The sequence below is a fragment of the Stegodyphus dumicola genome, chromosome 3, assembly GCF_044657685.1.
Source record: "Stegodyphus dumicola isolate Sdum_Otavi_A_Nest chromosome 3, ASM4465768v1".
Lineage (NCBI taxonomy): Eukaryota > Metazoa > Arthropoda > Arachnida > Araneae > Eresidae > Stegodyphus > Stegodyphus dumicola.
In genome coordinates, this window is record NC_140770.1 from 13289261 (window position 1) to 13303088 (window position 13828).

The 13828-nt window shown below is 32.1% G+C and overlaps 1 protein-coding gene and 1 long non-coding RNA gene across 4 annotated transcripts in view; one reads left to right on the top strand and one right to left on the bottom strand.

The window, feature by feature from the left end:
• The window catches only part of LOC146997915 (uncharacterized), a 189639-nt gene that overhangs the window by 104347 nt on the left and 71464 nt on the right, over positions 1 to 13828 (bottom strand). The gene's annotated exons all lie outside the window — the stretch shown is intronic.
• The window catches only part of net (atonal bHLH transcription factor 8-like protein net), a 158591-nt gene that overhangs the window by 22193 nt on the left and 122570 nt on the right, over positions 1 to 13828 (top strand). Inside the window, exon 2 of one of the 3 annotated variants that reach the window (XM_085812582.1) lies at positions 2138 to 5328. The exons of the other annotated variants lie outside the window; for them this stretch is intronic. Within the exon in view, the coding sequence (XP_085668708.1) occupies positions 2138 to 2194 (57 nt within the window). The 3' untranslated portion in view covers positions 2195 to 5328. Of the gene's footprint in view, positions 1 to 2137; positions 5329 to 13828 lie in introns of those variants that run through there. 3 annotated transcript variants of the gene reach the window in all.

A 13828-nucleotide genomic window follows, 5' to 3' on the forward strand; every position in this document is an offset into this window, starting at 1 on the left:
TGGCTTAAAACGGCTGAGAGAGAAGAATCAATCAGGAAGAAGGTGGAAAAACAGCGTCTTGGAGAGTTCAACGATAGTCGCCATGTTAGCCATTATTTTTGCTATGGTCGAGGTAAGTTCGAAATAGTGTTTGACGTGTATTTTACTAATTTTATGTAATGTATTTGTTATGTTCTTTACATTATCTATAATTAAATTCTTTTAATGTTTAGCTTATAATTCTAATGCTCAATATATCCCTTCAATATACTCAAACTGCTGTTTTTCATAAATTAAAACATTTTAGGCATTAAAATATGTAAACCATTGTTTGAAGTACAGAAAAACCTTCCTTAGCAACTATATCTCTTTAAGTGACTATGTCAAGTATTCTGGTGATACAAACATTGATATTAATTATCGCTGAGAATCATGCTTTGTGAAGTAACCACCTCCATTAAATAACAAAATTGTACAAAATTATGGAAGGTTATAGAGAGGTTTTACTGTATACTTAAAGTATATCATATCACTGTTAGATATTGATGATGTAAAAGATATTATCTAATCATAAATATTTCAAGCATTAAATAGCTTAGTGTAAGTCAATAAGTTTTTCAGATTCTGACTTTGTGCCCTGTCTTTCACTATGTAATATTTTTCTAGCAACTGTGTTAAGTACCAGTAAGTTTCTGTCTTAAATACCACTTAATGTAATCAGGTATCATCTTTTCTGTCTGTAAAACGTAATCGTAATAAGTGAACAAATGAATATCTGTGAAACTAAAGATGACACTCTATGTAAAAAATACAAGTATTAAAATGTCTATGAGAGGAATATTTAAAATATTAAATCCACGATCAATTTTTGCGACATCTAAGATAGAAAATACCCAAACTGACTAGTTAATTCAGAGGATGAATGCATGTAACATCATTGTTCATGTGTTTGTTAATTGTGTAAGTTTTGAAGTTCATGCATTAATTGATGTTCATTGATAACTATTATTGGCCTTATATATATACTTGCATTTCAAAATTTTGTACATTTTGCCAGTGAGCTAAGTATTAAATGCTGTTACGTATAAGTTCATATTATGTGGAAAAGTAGTTTTTGATCTAATACTTTCTGAGAATTTTTTAATGTTGATCATCAAGCTTAAAGCATACGGCTGAAATTACCAGTATTAACCATAAATTAATTATTCTCCTGTTTCAGAGTTTCTCAAACTTTTTTCGAATAGAGATTATGTGAATTATCATAATTTGTGAATCACCTTGCTGCTGTTCCCTTCGAAAGCAATTTTTTAGCATATATTACTACTAGTACACTTATATTTTTAATATATAATTAAAATCCGTTATATTTTATAATTAAGTTCATTGAAGAAAGGTTATATTTCTAATATTTCAAGATTATTAATGAGAAGGATGAGTTGTAATTCTTGCATGGCTCTTCTATATTTGGATATATAATGGTAAGACCACAGTCTTGGTGGATATATGATAGTATATTTGGATATATGGTGATAAGTACCACAGTTATAGTGCTTTAAATCCATCTTTTACTGCTAAGACTGAGTGGGAAGTCTTGTAAGTAGGGTAACCAATAATAAATTTCATAAAATGTCTATCTTGCGAGAAAAGGTGATAGATGATTGTCATATGTAACTTTTAAACTCTGAGATTTTTCAACTAAATTTTTTTGTCTCCTTTGGAAACTTCGGAGGACCACGAGGGCAAGCTGTATGATCCACAGATTGAGAAGTGCTACCTTAATACATTTCAATTTCTAGAGAAATTAATCTTAAAAAAAAAATCTGATCATTGTTAAAACTACTTTACAGATTTATTTTATATTACAAATAAATATAGTAAATATCTAATAAATCTCAAATTATTTTCTGCAAAATGAATTATTTAAATTTGTACTGCTTTTGCTTCAAAAATGGATGATACATGCAATTTATGATTTCATGAAAGGACCAAAAGGAATCTTGTTTGCAATTTAATTATTTAATTTTAAAAAAGATTTAAATCATTTGGAATATGTGCAAGTGCATGTAATTATTATGAAGAGATTCTGAATTAAAATGTCACATAACAAATTTAGAATATGTTATGTACTTCTAACGAATGTGATTTTTTCTTTATTTAGGAGCCATGCTTTGAATCCGAAGAAGAGGACTGCTCCTTCACTACTATGATTAATTAAAAATAACAATAATATATAAATTTTACCTATTTTTTATTTTATTTTCCTTTTGGATAGTTTTCAAATAAAAATAAACCTATTTTTGTTTCTATATTCTGTGTATTGGAATAAAGAGTCCCCCCCCCCCAGTGTTCACTAATATGCATGTAAAAGAATTGTGTGCAAAATTAAATCAATTTTTGTTTGTCACATTCATTTTTCACAGTGTGTACAATTTTCAAGATCTACAATAGAAGATTCATTGTAGCATTTGGATAAGACTTTTTTTTCTGTGTATTTTAAATATAAGATCTGTTTTTGTATATATCAACATTTTCCATACCTTTTTCTTATTTAATTTATGAAAGCGTTAAAATATAATAAAATCAAAATAAGTGTATATCTATTTTAAGTTGGGTAAGGAGGAGAGGCATGATCTAGCAAAGGTAAAATTGTTGAGAACCACTAATATATGGTATTAAAAGTATTTTCATTTCTGCATTAAATTGCTGGAACCAAATAGATCTTTTATATTATCTTTAATAGTTTTTGTCAACTAAATCTAATCTTGCAAGATGTAGTTATGCATAACAAAATTCATTATTATGAATTATATTGACTGCTAATTATAGATCTTCACGCTAGATGTATATGTTAGGAGTGAAATACATTGCAATATCCAATATTTTCAGAATATGATATTTTTTAAATAAAATATGATTATGGAATATTACATTGAAACGAAATGGTTCCTTATGTAACCTGTATGTTACACTAAAAGTCTTCATCGAATACTTGTAAAGTAATGAGCAAATACTAAGTTAATATCTTGTGTGAATGAATATTATCTTACAGAATTTTTTATTCCATAAAAATCTATCTAAAAATATAATTTTGTTGAAGGAAGATTTGTTGAAGGAAACCCAAATATAGCAATCCGTCTACTGTGGAATAGCGTCCGACAAACATGTAAATTTTACTGCTTCTATGGAGGGGGACTAACGACTTTTTCATTAGGAAATTGTCTAAGAGGGGGCAAAACTGTTTCGGATCGCGTCGGTCTGAAGGCTACATTATGAGAATTTCGGTCCGGTTTTAGAAGGTTAAAAGAAAATACCGAAAAAGAGATACCGCGTTACTCCAAAAACAATGCTTTTTTCTTTAGCAACACGGTGGTTTCTCATTTTATCATCTGAGAAATGCGAAACGAGCCGTTCGCGTCGCGACTCGATCGAGATGGTTGAAAGGTCAGTCGAATTCGTGTTGTATTGCAGATCGGTGGATTTCGTGGTTAATCAAACCCTTTCAAGCCCAATGGCGTTTCACAACCGAAAAATATTAAAAAATACCACTAAAAAAACAAAAACAAAATAACGACGAGTCATACAGAGCCAGCGCAATCTCTGCGGGCCCTTGGCGCCGTCCTGACAGATACCGCCGCGCCCATCTTCTGGCCCCCTTGGAAAGGAGGGGGAGGGACAGCATTGACACCGAAAGAATTCCAAAGTGCCGACTCTCTGGCGTTGTCCCGTTATGAAGCGCCACCAAGAGCAGTCAACAGGGTGCACCGCTGTAGAGAGAAAGAGGGAGAAAACAAGGAACAGCGTATCGGATTTATTTCCATTCCTTTTCGTGCTATTTGTGAAACTTGAATGTGTTGCTGACCTATAAAGAGCTGATATTCGCCAGCAGCTGAACTATGTCCAACCAAAATTGAGGGTTAATGTTATTTCCAATAATCCTTTCTTTCGTTTTGTATGGCTCAAGCACTGAACAAATGGCAGAGAGAACGCAATTTATATCCAAAGATTGGAGAGTTATTTTAGTTAAAACCTAATTGGGAAAATAAATATCGCAGTTATAAACTGGTTCCTGTATGATTTTAGTTACATATTACATTTTATTACTGTTAAATTCTTTTCAATAAAAAATCTGATGTGGCCATCCAAATGACTTTCTTATACAACCTTTTAAATTGTACACATTTTTTCGTTTAAGGGGACTCATAAGATCTTCGAATATGTGATGCTGCAAGAATTGGGATAACTAATTTATTTTAAAAGCAATTGCTTCCAACTTTTTACAGCTGACTACATAATATAGCTGCTTTCTGAAATAGTCATCAGAAAGTTTGTGTTGCCACAAATATTTTTATAATTTAATCCGCTTTGTGACAAAATATTTCGTCATGTTTCCACCTTGCGCGCATAGTGTAAAACATTTTGTTGCATAATTCCATATTTAATATAAAGATTGCGTTGCCACGAATATTTTTATAATTTTATTCGCTTTGTGACAAAATATTTCGTCATGTTTCCACCTTGCGCGCACAGTTTAAAACATTTTGTTGCATAATTTAATTCCATATTTCATATATAGCATTTATAACATTTGGAAACTACTATGAACCGACAATTCTAAGAATTTCATATTAAATTTTTGTTTTATTTGGAGTTGAGTTTATAAAATGTATTTTATTAAAAAAATTGTAATGTTTACGTGCATAACATTTTTTAATATTGAAATATTCATCAAATTTTGGGTTCAGTTAGAAAATAGTGCCCATATAAAGAATTCCATCCAATTTCAAATATGTACCATTAGCCATTTTTAAAATAAGCGAGCGAGGTGGAAATATGACGAAAAATTTTGCCATAAAGCGGATTAAATTACAAAAATATTTGTGGCGACACAAACTTCCCGGTTACTAGTTCCCAAAGCAGCTATGTTATGTAGTCAGCTGTAAAAGGTTGGAAGTACTTGCTTTTAAAATAAATAAAATATCCCAATTCCTGCAACAGTCACATATTCGAAGACCATAAGGGGTTTAAGGTGTATGAACCCCCTTTACTTTGCTTTGCTGCCACTAGCTTAGAAGGGGTTGAAGTTCGGGATCTTGCTGAGCCCTGTAGGCTAGTTTATCACTTGTTAAACATTTCAATTTTTAATTTCAATTATCTGACTTTCAATTACCGTTCAAGCTGAGGCGAAGTTTGTTAGCGTCGAGTTGACGCATTGTAAATTTTAAAGAGTTAATTAATAAAGGGTATTCGAACCTTCTCCTGTATATTTTACTGCTACTCCAGTACACAGACAGAAGTTCACTCACCGGACTTCACAACCGTAGTACACGATTTTTTTTTTCGGATAGCTTTTTCCGGAATCATTCGACTGAGTATAAATTACTTATAATTTTTAATTTGTGGCCTTGGCTACTAATCTTCAAAACTAAATTATGATTAGAAACAGCATGAATTATATACAAATAGATAAGTTTATTGTTTTTTTATTTCCCAGCTATCGAAATGCGACAATACTAGAATAGCAACGGTTTGAAGCCAAAACCAAGCAATCATGAATCAGAACTAGTTGCCATTCAGCATAAAAGAAATATAAATATGAATATTAACAAAATATTACAGTTAATTTTATAAAATAATTAAACACATGAACAAATATATGAAATAAAAAATAATTATTTCTCATGCAATAACTAGGCCACTACAAGTTTTGAAAAATAATTTTCTTTTCCCGAAAATGCGTCAACTTTTTTTTTTTTTTTTTTTACAGCGGTGATTAAAATTTTGTTTTATGCCTAGGAACTGACAGATCTTGTAGACTTACGAGCGAGTTCTCATTTCTCAGACTCGCAGAAGAATATTTAATGCGCTGAACTGAAGATGAGCATGCCCCAGCTTGGATGACGCCAACACCTTGAACTACAAGTTCATGGTGCGTGTGTGCGGTGGTGGTGGGGAGGGTACGCGTCGGTTTGAACCTCGTAGGATACATTTTAATATGACGCTTCTTGTTATTTTGAGTTGTGAATCACACTGTTTTTCAGTATTTCGTTTCGAAACATAAAAGTTTGAGGATAAGAACATAACCGTTAAAGAGACTGCTCATGTGTGTATGTAGGGCGTAACGATTAAAGTGGGTGCCGTTTAATGTGATCGTTGCCGTTAATGTTGCCATACGTTACTATAGTTACGTAATTTTGTAATTGTAAGTTAAGGAACTGTCGAAGATCGGGCTCTTGGAAGATATATCGTTTATTGTGATCAACAATTAGGTTAACGTGATAAAAATTTATAGAATAAATTTTTTAAACTAAAGTGGTCATTTTTTTAGCCTTAAGGGGCGTTAGCCCAGTAAAGCTAACGGCATTTTGCATCCAATCACTATAAATGGCTGTATCACTTTTCAAATTGTTGACATTAAATATTAGAGGCCTATATTATATTTAAAGAAATTGTAATAATTGTAATAATAAATGTAATTAATTTAAAGAAATTGTAATAGTAAGTCATAAAAAAGTGAGACCTAGTTGGCCAAAAATTGCGCGTTGAGCTGCAAATTTTAAAATAGAATGATAAGAAAAGGAGAAGTAAGCTAAAGCTGTAAAGCATTTGAATTATCTAATTCCAGACATTGATAACATGTAATATCTGTAATTAGATAATTCAAATGCTCTTTACGGCTTTAGCTACTTTTTACCTCTTCTTTTCTTATCATTACATTTAAAGAAAATATATTATTAGGTGTTTGGTGTGTATTTAATTATGGCAAAGCACACTAGGGCTATCTGCCTAAGGGGAGGGATGCCTTCGTGGAGGACTTTCTAAAGGAAACTTACTCGTATCCACGTTACACATGAGGGAAAACCACGAAAGCGCCCGTGCAGCCAGCCCGTTCGCGGGATTCGAACATCAGACCGAACTACCAGTGTTCAGCGACATTACCGCTCGGCCGCTGGTGAGCCCTTTTTGGAAGAAGGAAAACTGCGTTTGGGAAATAAATTTTCGATTCATCTGATGCAGCAGAACTGAAATAGTAGGCTGATTCGATTATTCGTTAATCCAGATTGAAAATAATAATAATAATAATAAATAAAAGTCCCTCCGCCCCCTTCCCCCCCAAAAAATCTGAAAGCTTTCAGATTTTACATTAAACCCAAAGAGGCCTTTTTTAACGCTTTGTATGTTACCTTTATTTATTAAACATACTCTTTTTCGAACTTAAACCATAAAATTCAATTCAACAGCAATATCACAAAATATTTAAAAGAGCATATCTTTAGAATTTCGATACACAGTCTCGTGCGCTGGAGAGGAATTTTTTTTTTTTTTTTTTTTTTTTTTTTTTTGTACAGTGTTGTCATTGCTTGCTTTGAAATCGTCGAGTTTGTTAATCAAAAACTCGTAAAGGCTTTACAAAATATGAAACAGATAATAAAACAAATTTCAAATTTGGTCTTTCACAAGCACATATTCGTAGGAGGATTACGTCATTCAAAATTCGATGGCTCAGTGTACCGTTGTTAGACCATAATGCGAGAAACACACATACAATCATGCAGATTCTTTATTATTTAATTTCCTTAAATACAACACAGGGCGATAATATTGGAGGGAAACAATTTGAATGTGAAACGGACATTTAAAGTTTTCAATGCGAAATACCAAAACGACATTAATAGCCCTTCTGAGCCAACCCCTTTGGGCTGAAAACCACTTTGAATTTTGAATTTGCTCTGAGGTACTAGATTGTGATCGAAAATACTTATCAATGCAATATTTCGAGAAAACTTTTGGAAAAATTTTTCAAAAATTTAAAGATTTGTTCTCGATATAGAAATTGATTAAATAAAAACAAAAGAAAATAACGAAATTCTGGGTAATTTATTTCGCACTTTTTTTTTTATGTATTGAGATTTTTTTTTTTAACTTTATAAACGACATAAATATCCACTTTGCCGCCTGCCAGACTTACTTGCAGCTACTGCAACCATGAAATTCATACATTTCTGATATGTATGATGAATGAAAGTAATAAAATCTCCCTCATTTGCAAGACAACCGTTTCGTAGTCATCCTGCAGGGGGGGTATAATAGTTACCCGGATTTCCGGAAATCGATCATCCCAAAACATTGCTTGTGTGTATATAATTATGGCAAAGCACACGAGGGCTATCTTCCTAAGGGGAGGGGTGCCTTCGTGGAGGTCTTTCTAAGGGAAACTGACTCGTATCCACGTTACACATGGGGAAAAACACGAAAACGCCCATGCAGCCAGCCCGTTCGCAGGATTCGAACCTCGGACCGAACTACCAGTGTTCAGCGACTTTACCGCTCGGCCAAAACATTGCTTGTACGTGGTCGGATATTTTGATTTCTATTTACATATATAATTAGACAAAAAAAGAAATTTATAAAAAATATGCAGTAAAAAAGAAATCTTTTTAAAAGTTATCGCTTAAAAATTTACTGAATCAAGATCATCCTAAAATTTCCACCGACAGGCGTCATAATTCTAGCAGATATAAAATGGGTTGCGGTAAAAATTTTCCATCCCCCCCCTCAAGAAAACGTCAACGAGCGCCGCGCACGGATTAGCAATATGCTGCTTTCGGCGTCATCAGCGGCAGCAAACGAGGCACCAGCCGTTCCAAAATTAAAGGTCCACTGGTTCATTTAATTCCGATAGCTGCTCGAGGTTCAACCACTGGGTAGTCATGAAAAGAGCTGTTGTCAGTACGGCTTGTTGACATTAGTGACGTAGCTGGAGGGAGGGGGAGTTCGCGCATTCCTGGCTCGGGCGTAGGAGGAGTGTCGTCCAGATGGCCCAACCAACTGCACGTGTCACCGGGAGTCGTGAGAAAAGGATCTCACAGGTGTCTTTGCCGAGGAGCAAGTGGTTCTTCCCCGGGCCACCCACACGAAAGACGGGATGCCTTATCGGGTGACCTCCGAGAGGTCGCCTTCGACATCGCGACGCTTTTGCAGAGCAGTCGGGATCGTCCACCCATTTCGCAACTGTCTTATTCATAGGTTTGCTCGGACGAGATCGTTGCTTTGTCGTCCATAATGTCCTCGCTTGGACTTTCATTACGTTCTGATTCGAGTAGTTGTTTTACAAGAAATATTAAATACTAGCAGCTTCGCTGCCGGCTTTTGTCTGGCTTTTAAATGTACGGAAAAATGGCTGAAGGGAACACCAAACGCTAAATTTAAAAACTGCATAGAATTTCACTCTGCAGAACAACTTCATAAAAAAAAGCTATTACGTATAACAAAATTACAATGAAATAAGCAATATCCCTTAATGCAAATATTAATTATCCTAATAAATAAATTAACCAACTTCTTTTTGCAAAATCTAAGAACTCTACTAATACAACTAATACTAATAACTAATACAACTAACACTACTATACTAATACAAGTATTAATTATCCTAATAAATAAATTAACCAACTTCTCTTTGCAAAATCTAAGAACTCTACTAATACAACTAATACTAATAACTAATACAACTAACACTACTATACTAATACAAGTATTAATTATCCTAATAAATAAATTAACCAACTTCTCTTTGTAAAATCATAAGAACTCTACTAATACAACTAATACTAATAACTAATACAACTAATACTACTATACTAATACAAATATTAATTATCCTAATAAATAAATTAACCAACTTCTCTTTGCAAAATCATAAGAACTCTACTAATACAACTAATACTAATAACTAATACAACTAATACTACTATACTAATACAAATATTAATTATCCTAATAAATAAATTAACCAACTTCTCTTTGCAAAATCTAAGAACTCTACTAATACAACTAATAACTAATACAACTAACACTACTATACTAATACAAGTATTAATTATCCTAATAAATAAATTAACCAACTTCTCTTTGTAAAATCATAAGAACTCTACTAATACAACTAATACTAATAACTAATACAACTAATACTACTATACTAGTACAAATATTAATTATCCTAATAAATAAATTAACCAACTTCTCTTTGCAAAATCATAAGAACTCTACTAATACAACTAATACTAATAACTAATACAACTAATACTACTATACTAATACAAATATTAATTATCCTAATAAATAAATTAACCAACTTCTCTTTGCAAAATCATAAGAACTCTACTAATACAACTAATACTAATACTAATACAACTAATACTAATACAACTAATACTAATACTAATACTACTATACTAATACAAATATTAATTATCCTAATAAATAAATTAACCAACTTCTCTTTGCAAAATCTTAAGAACTCAAATGGTATAAAGGAGGTTAAGAACTTTGTTTCCTAAAAAAAATCACTCAAAACTTTTCAATATCTTAGAAACAGTGAAATGAGAGCAATAAATAACATAAAAGAATACAAAAAAACAAAAAATTCTGAAAAGCAAAGTATAATTAATGATATTTTATATTATATTTTCAAGAGAAAAAATTACAATGAAATAAGCTATATCCCTTAATTAATATTAATTATAACAAATATTAATTATCCTAGTAAAAAAATTAACCAACTTTCCGTTGAAAAAAAAAATCATGCAGAACTTTTCAGTATCTTACAAACAGTGAAATAAGCAATAAATAACATAAAAAGAATACAAAAAATTCTGAAAAGCAAAGTATAATTAATGATGTTTTATCTTATATTTTCAAGAGAAAAAATTACAATGAAATAAGCTATATCCCTTAATACAAATATTAATTATCCTAATAAAAAAATTAACCAACTTTCCCTTGAAAAAAAAAATCATGCAGAACTTTTCAGTATCTTACAAACAGTAAAATAAGCAAAAAATAACATGAAAGCAATTCAAAAAGCATAAAATTCCGCATTTTACTCTACAGAACAACTTTATATATATATAAATATAAAAAAAAAAATAAAAAAAAAATCAATAAAAATGCATTATATATATATAAAAATAACAATGAAGTATGCCAATCTCTTAAAAAGTGTAACATAAGAAATACGATGAAAAATGGTTGCCAAATCCCCTACTTCTAAAAGAATGAAACTATTCAAAATGATGCGATTTCACCAAAAATCTATCAACAACACTAAGAAAGGAAAATTCTTGCCAAAATCAGATTTTTAAAGATGTGAGAAGTTTACTTGGAAGCTTCATTTAAAATTTTTTTTTAAAAATACAAAATATTATCATTTTTCCAAAATTGTTTTTGTAAAAGCAGTCACAAGGATGAAAGATTAACGTATCCAAAAATCAAAGAAAAATAAACTATGCATTTTTAAAAATAAACTTTTTTAGAAAAAATCCCGTTGAAAAGGCTTTGTTAAATAAATTCGTATTGAATCAATTTATTGAAACACGAAATTTAAGTTCGTAAAATAGCTAAGTGCCTACGTTTCATGACGATGTGAAAATGGAGTGTGTAGAGTAAAATCTCTCTTTCCTATAGCACATTATGTCTCAAAATGATGCGATTTCGTCACAAAAAATAAAATTAAAAAAAATTCGAATTTCGAAAAAAACACTTCGAGGTGCACTGGCTCTTGTCTAGATACACCTATGTACCAAATTTCGTAGCCGTGGGAACTAATGTTCCAGTGGAGGGTGCATTAAGATGTCTAGAAACCAGATTTCGCGAATTTAATTTCTCTTGCATCGAAATTGATGAGCTAATTGCTCTCACTCAACTCTGTTTGAAACAAACGCAGTTTGTTTTCCAAAATAAATATTACAAGCAAATTAAGGGATTAGCCATGGGAAGCCCCCCCTCAGTCCCATCCTGGCTGATATCTACATGCATTATTTTGAATCAAAATTGTTTGAAACTTTAAACTTCCCGGCATGGTTCCGCTACGTAGACGATACTTTTACCCTGTTTGAAGGTAATAAAGATGATTTAAATAAAGTTCTTTCAACAATGAATTCTATTGATCCTGCTATTCAGTTCACTTTTGAACTTGAGACTTGCAAATCTCTTCCGTTTCTCGACATTCTGGTCACACGTAAGACATCCAACTTCAGTACTACGGTTTACCGTAAAACCTTCATCGGTTTGCATTCCACCACACTTTAAATCATGTCATCCGACTAAACCAAAGTTAGCTTCATTTTATTCCTATGTTTTCCGTGCTCTTCAAGTTTGCTCCTCCAAACTAGCCCTTGATGAAGAACTAAATTATTTAAAAGCAATAGCTATTGACAGGGGCTTTTCACCCAACATTATTAATCAAGCAGTTAAAAAATTCTCATCTGAACACACTAAAAGGCACACTCTTGTTTTAGGAGATTATAAAAATTCTGTTGTCATTCCCTTCTTTCCATCAATTAGCTATAAAGTTGCACATATTTTGCAGAAATTTAACTTTCGGGTTGTTTATTCTCCCATCAATAAAATTCCGAGTTCCATACTCCAGGACCCCATTCTGGATATGAATTCCTGGGGTATTTACAGGATTCCTTGCCAGTGTGGTTTAATTTACATTGGCCAAACTAAGAGAGCCTTAAAATTTCGTGTCAAGGAACATGAGGCATATGTTAGAAAGAAGGAAACACAGAAATCTTCTTAAAAAAGACGAAACACTTTCATATTTACGCATTTTTATCAATTATTGTTCATTGAACGGGAGTTGGTTTGTTCCCCTTGAAAAGTCAACTAATTTCCGATCAATGGCAATAATTACATGTTTTAATTTTCCTTTTACAATTGAAATATTATTCTTCGTGATGATTTAACTCCAGTCCCCGTTAAAACATTATTAACATTTTGCTTTCAAATTACTTCAAAACATCTTTCAAAATATAACTTACCAGTATGGATGCACACTTTTAAAATAATTCTACTTTAATTAAACTTAGGAGATAATATAATCAATTAATCAATACTGTTTAGGAAATAAATTATTATTTATATATATATATATATATATACTAAAATATTCCGAAACGGCTACCTGTAATTACAAGCAATTTCGCGCTCGCACAGGCCTAGCGGTAAAGTCACTGAACACTGGGTAGTTCGATACAGGGTTCGAATCCAGGCGAATGGACTGGCTGCACGGGCGTTTCGTGGTTTTCCCCTTACGAGAGAGTTTTTCTTAGAAAGTCCTTCACGAAGGCAACCCTCCCTTAGGCAGATAGACCTCGAGTGATTAAATAAACGGAATCAAACTTTGCACTTATTAACTCTTGGACTGGATCTGAAACAGTACGCATCAATTTACCAATTAATGTACCAATTGTCTGCATTCTAAACTCAGTAACTAAATTTTAAGCTATTGGTATTATAATTCAGAAGTCAAACAACAAAAATCAGCGAAGAAGATTAGAAAAAAGGAAACGGAAGTCTTTAGTTACCCAACATTGTTCATCCGAAAATCACACTTTCAATTTTTCTGCTGCCAAAATTATTCAAAACACATCTTCCATTGGAGAACTGGATTTTCAAAGGCATTTCACATTCATAAAAATCTTTCTGTTCTAGTTAACGATCCTAATTCCAATCCAAATTTGCCTTTAAAGAAATTGTTTTAGTTCTGGTTTCACCAATAGATGGCGCCACTTGCTTATTCTTGTCCACGCTTTCTTATCTTATCTAATCATTATTTCCTATCTTGTTCATTTGCGGTTTTGCAGCTGAGGACTGTGGTTCGGTAAAACCATCGAAACTAGTCCTGTGAAAATTTTGTAAATATAACGCTGATTTTTATTGTTTGACTTCTGAATTAGTATTTATTCGGCGTGTTACTGTGTCTTAATCATTTTAAAGTTGTTTAAGAGCCGCTAAGCCTAATAACTTTTTTGATGGCGGCCATTGCTTGTTTACATTTGAAACAGCA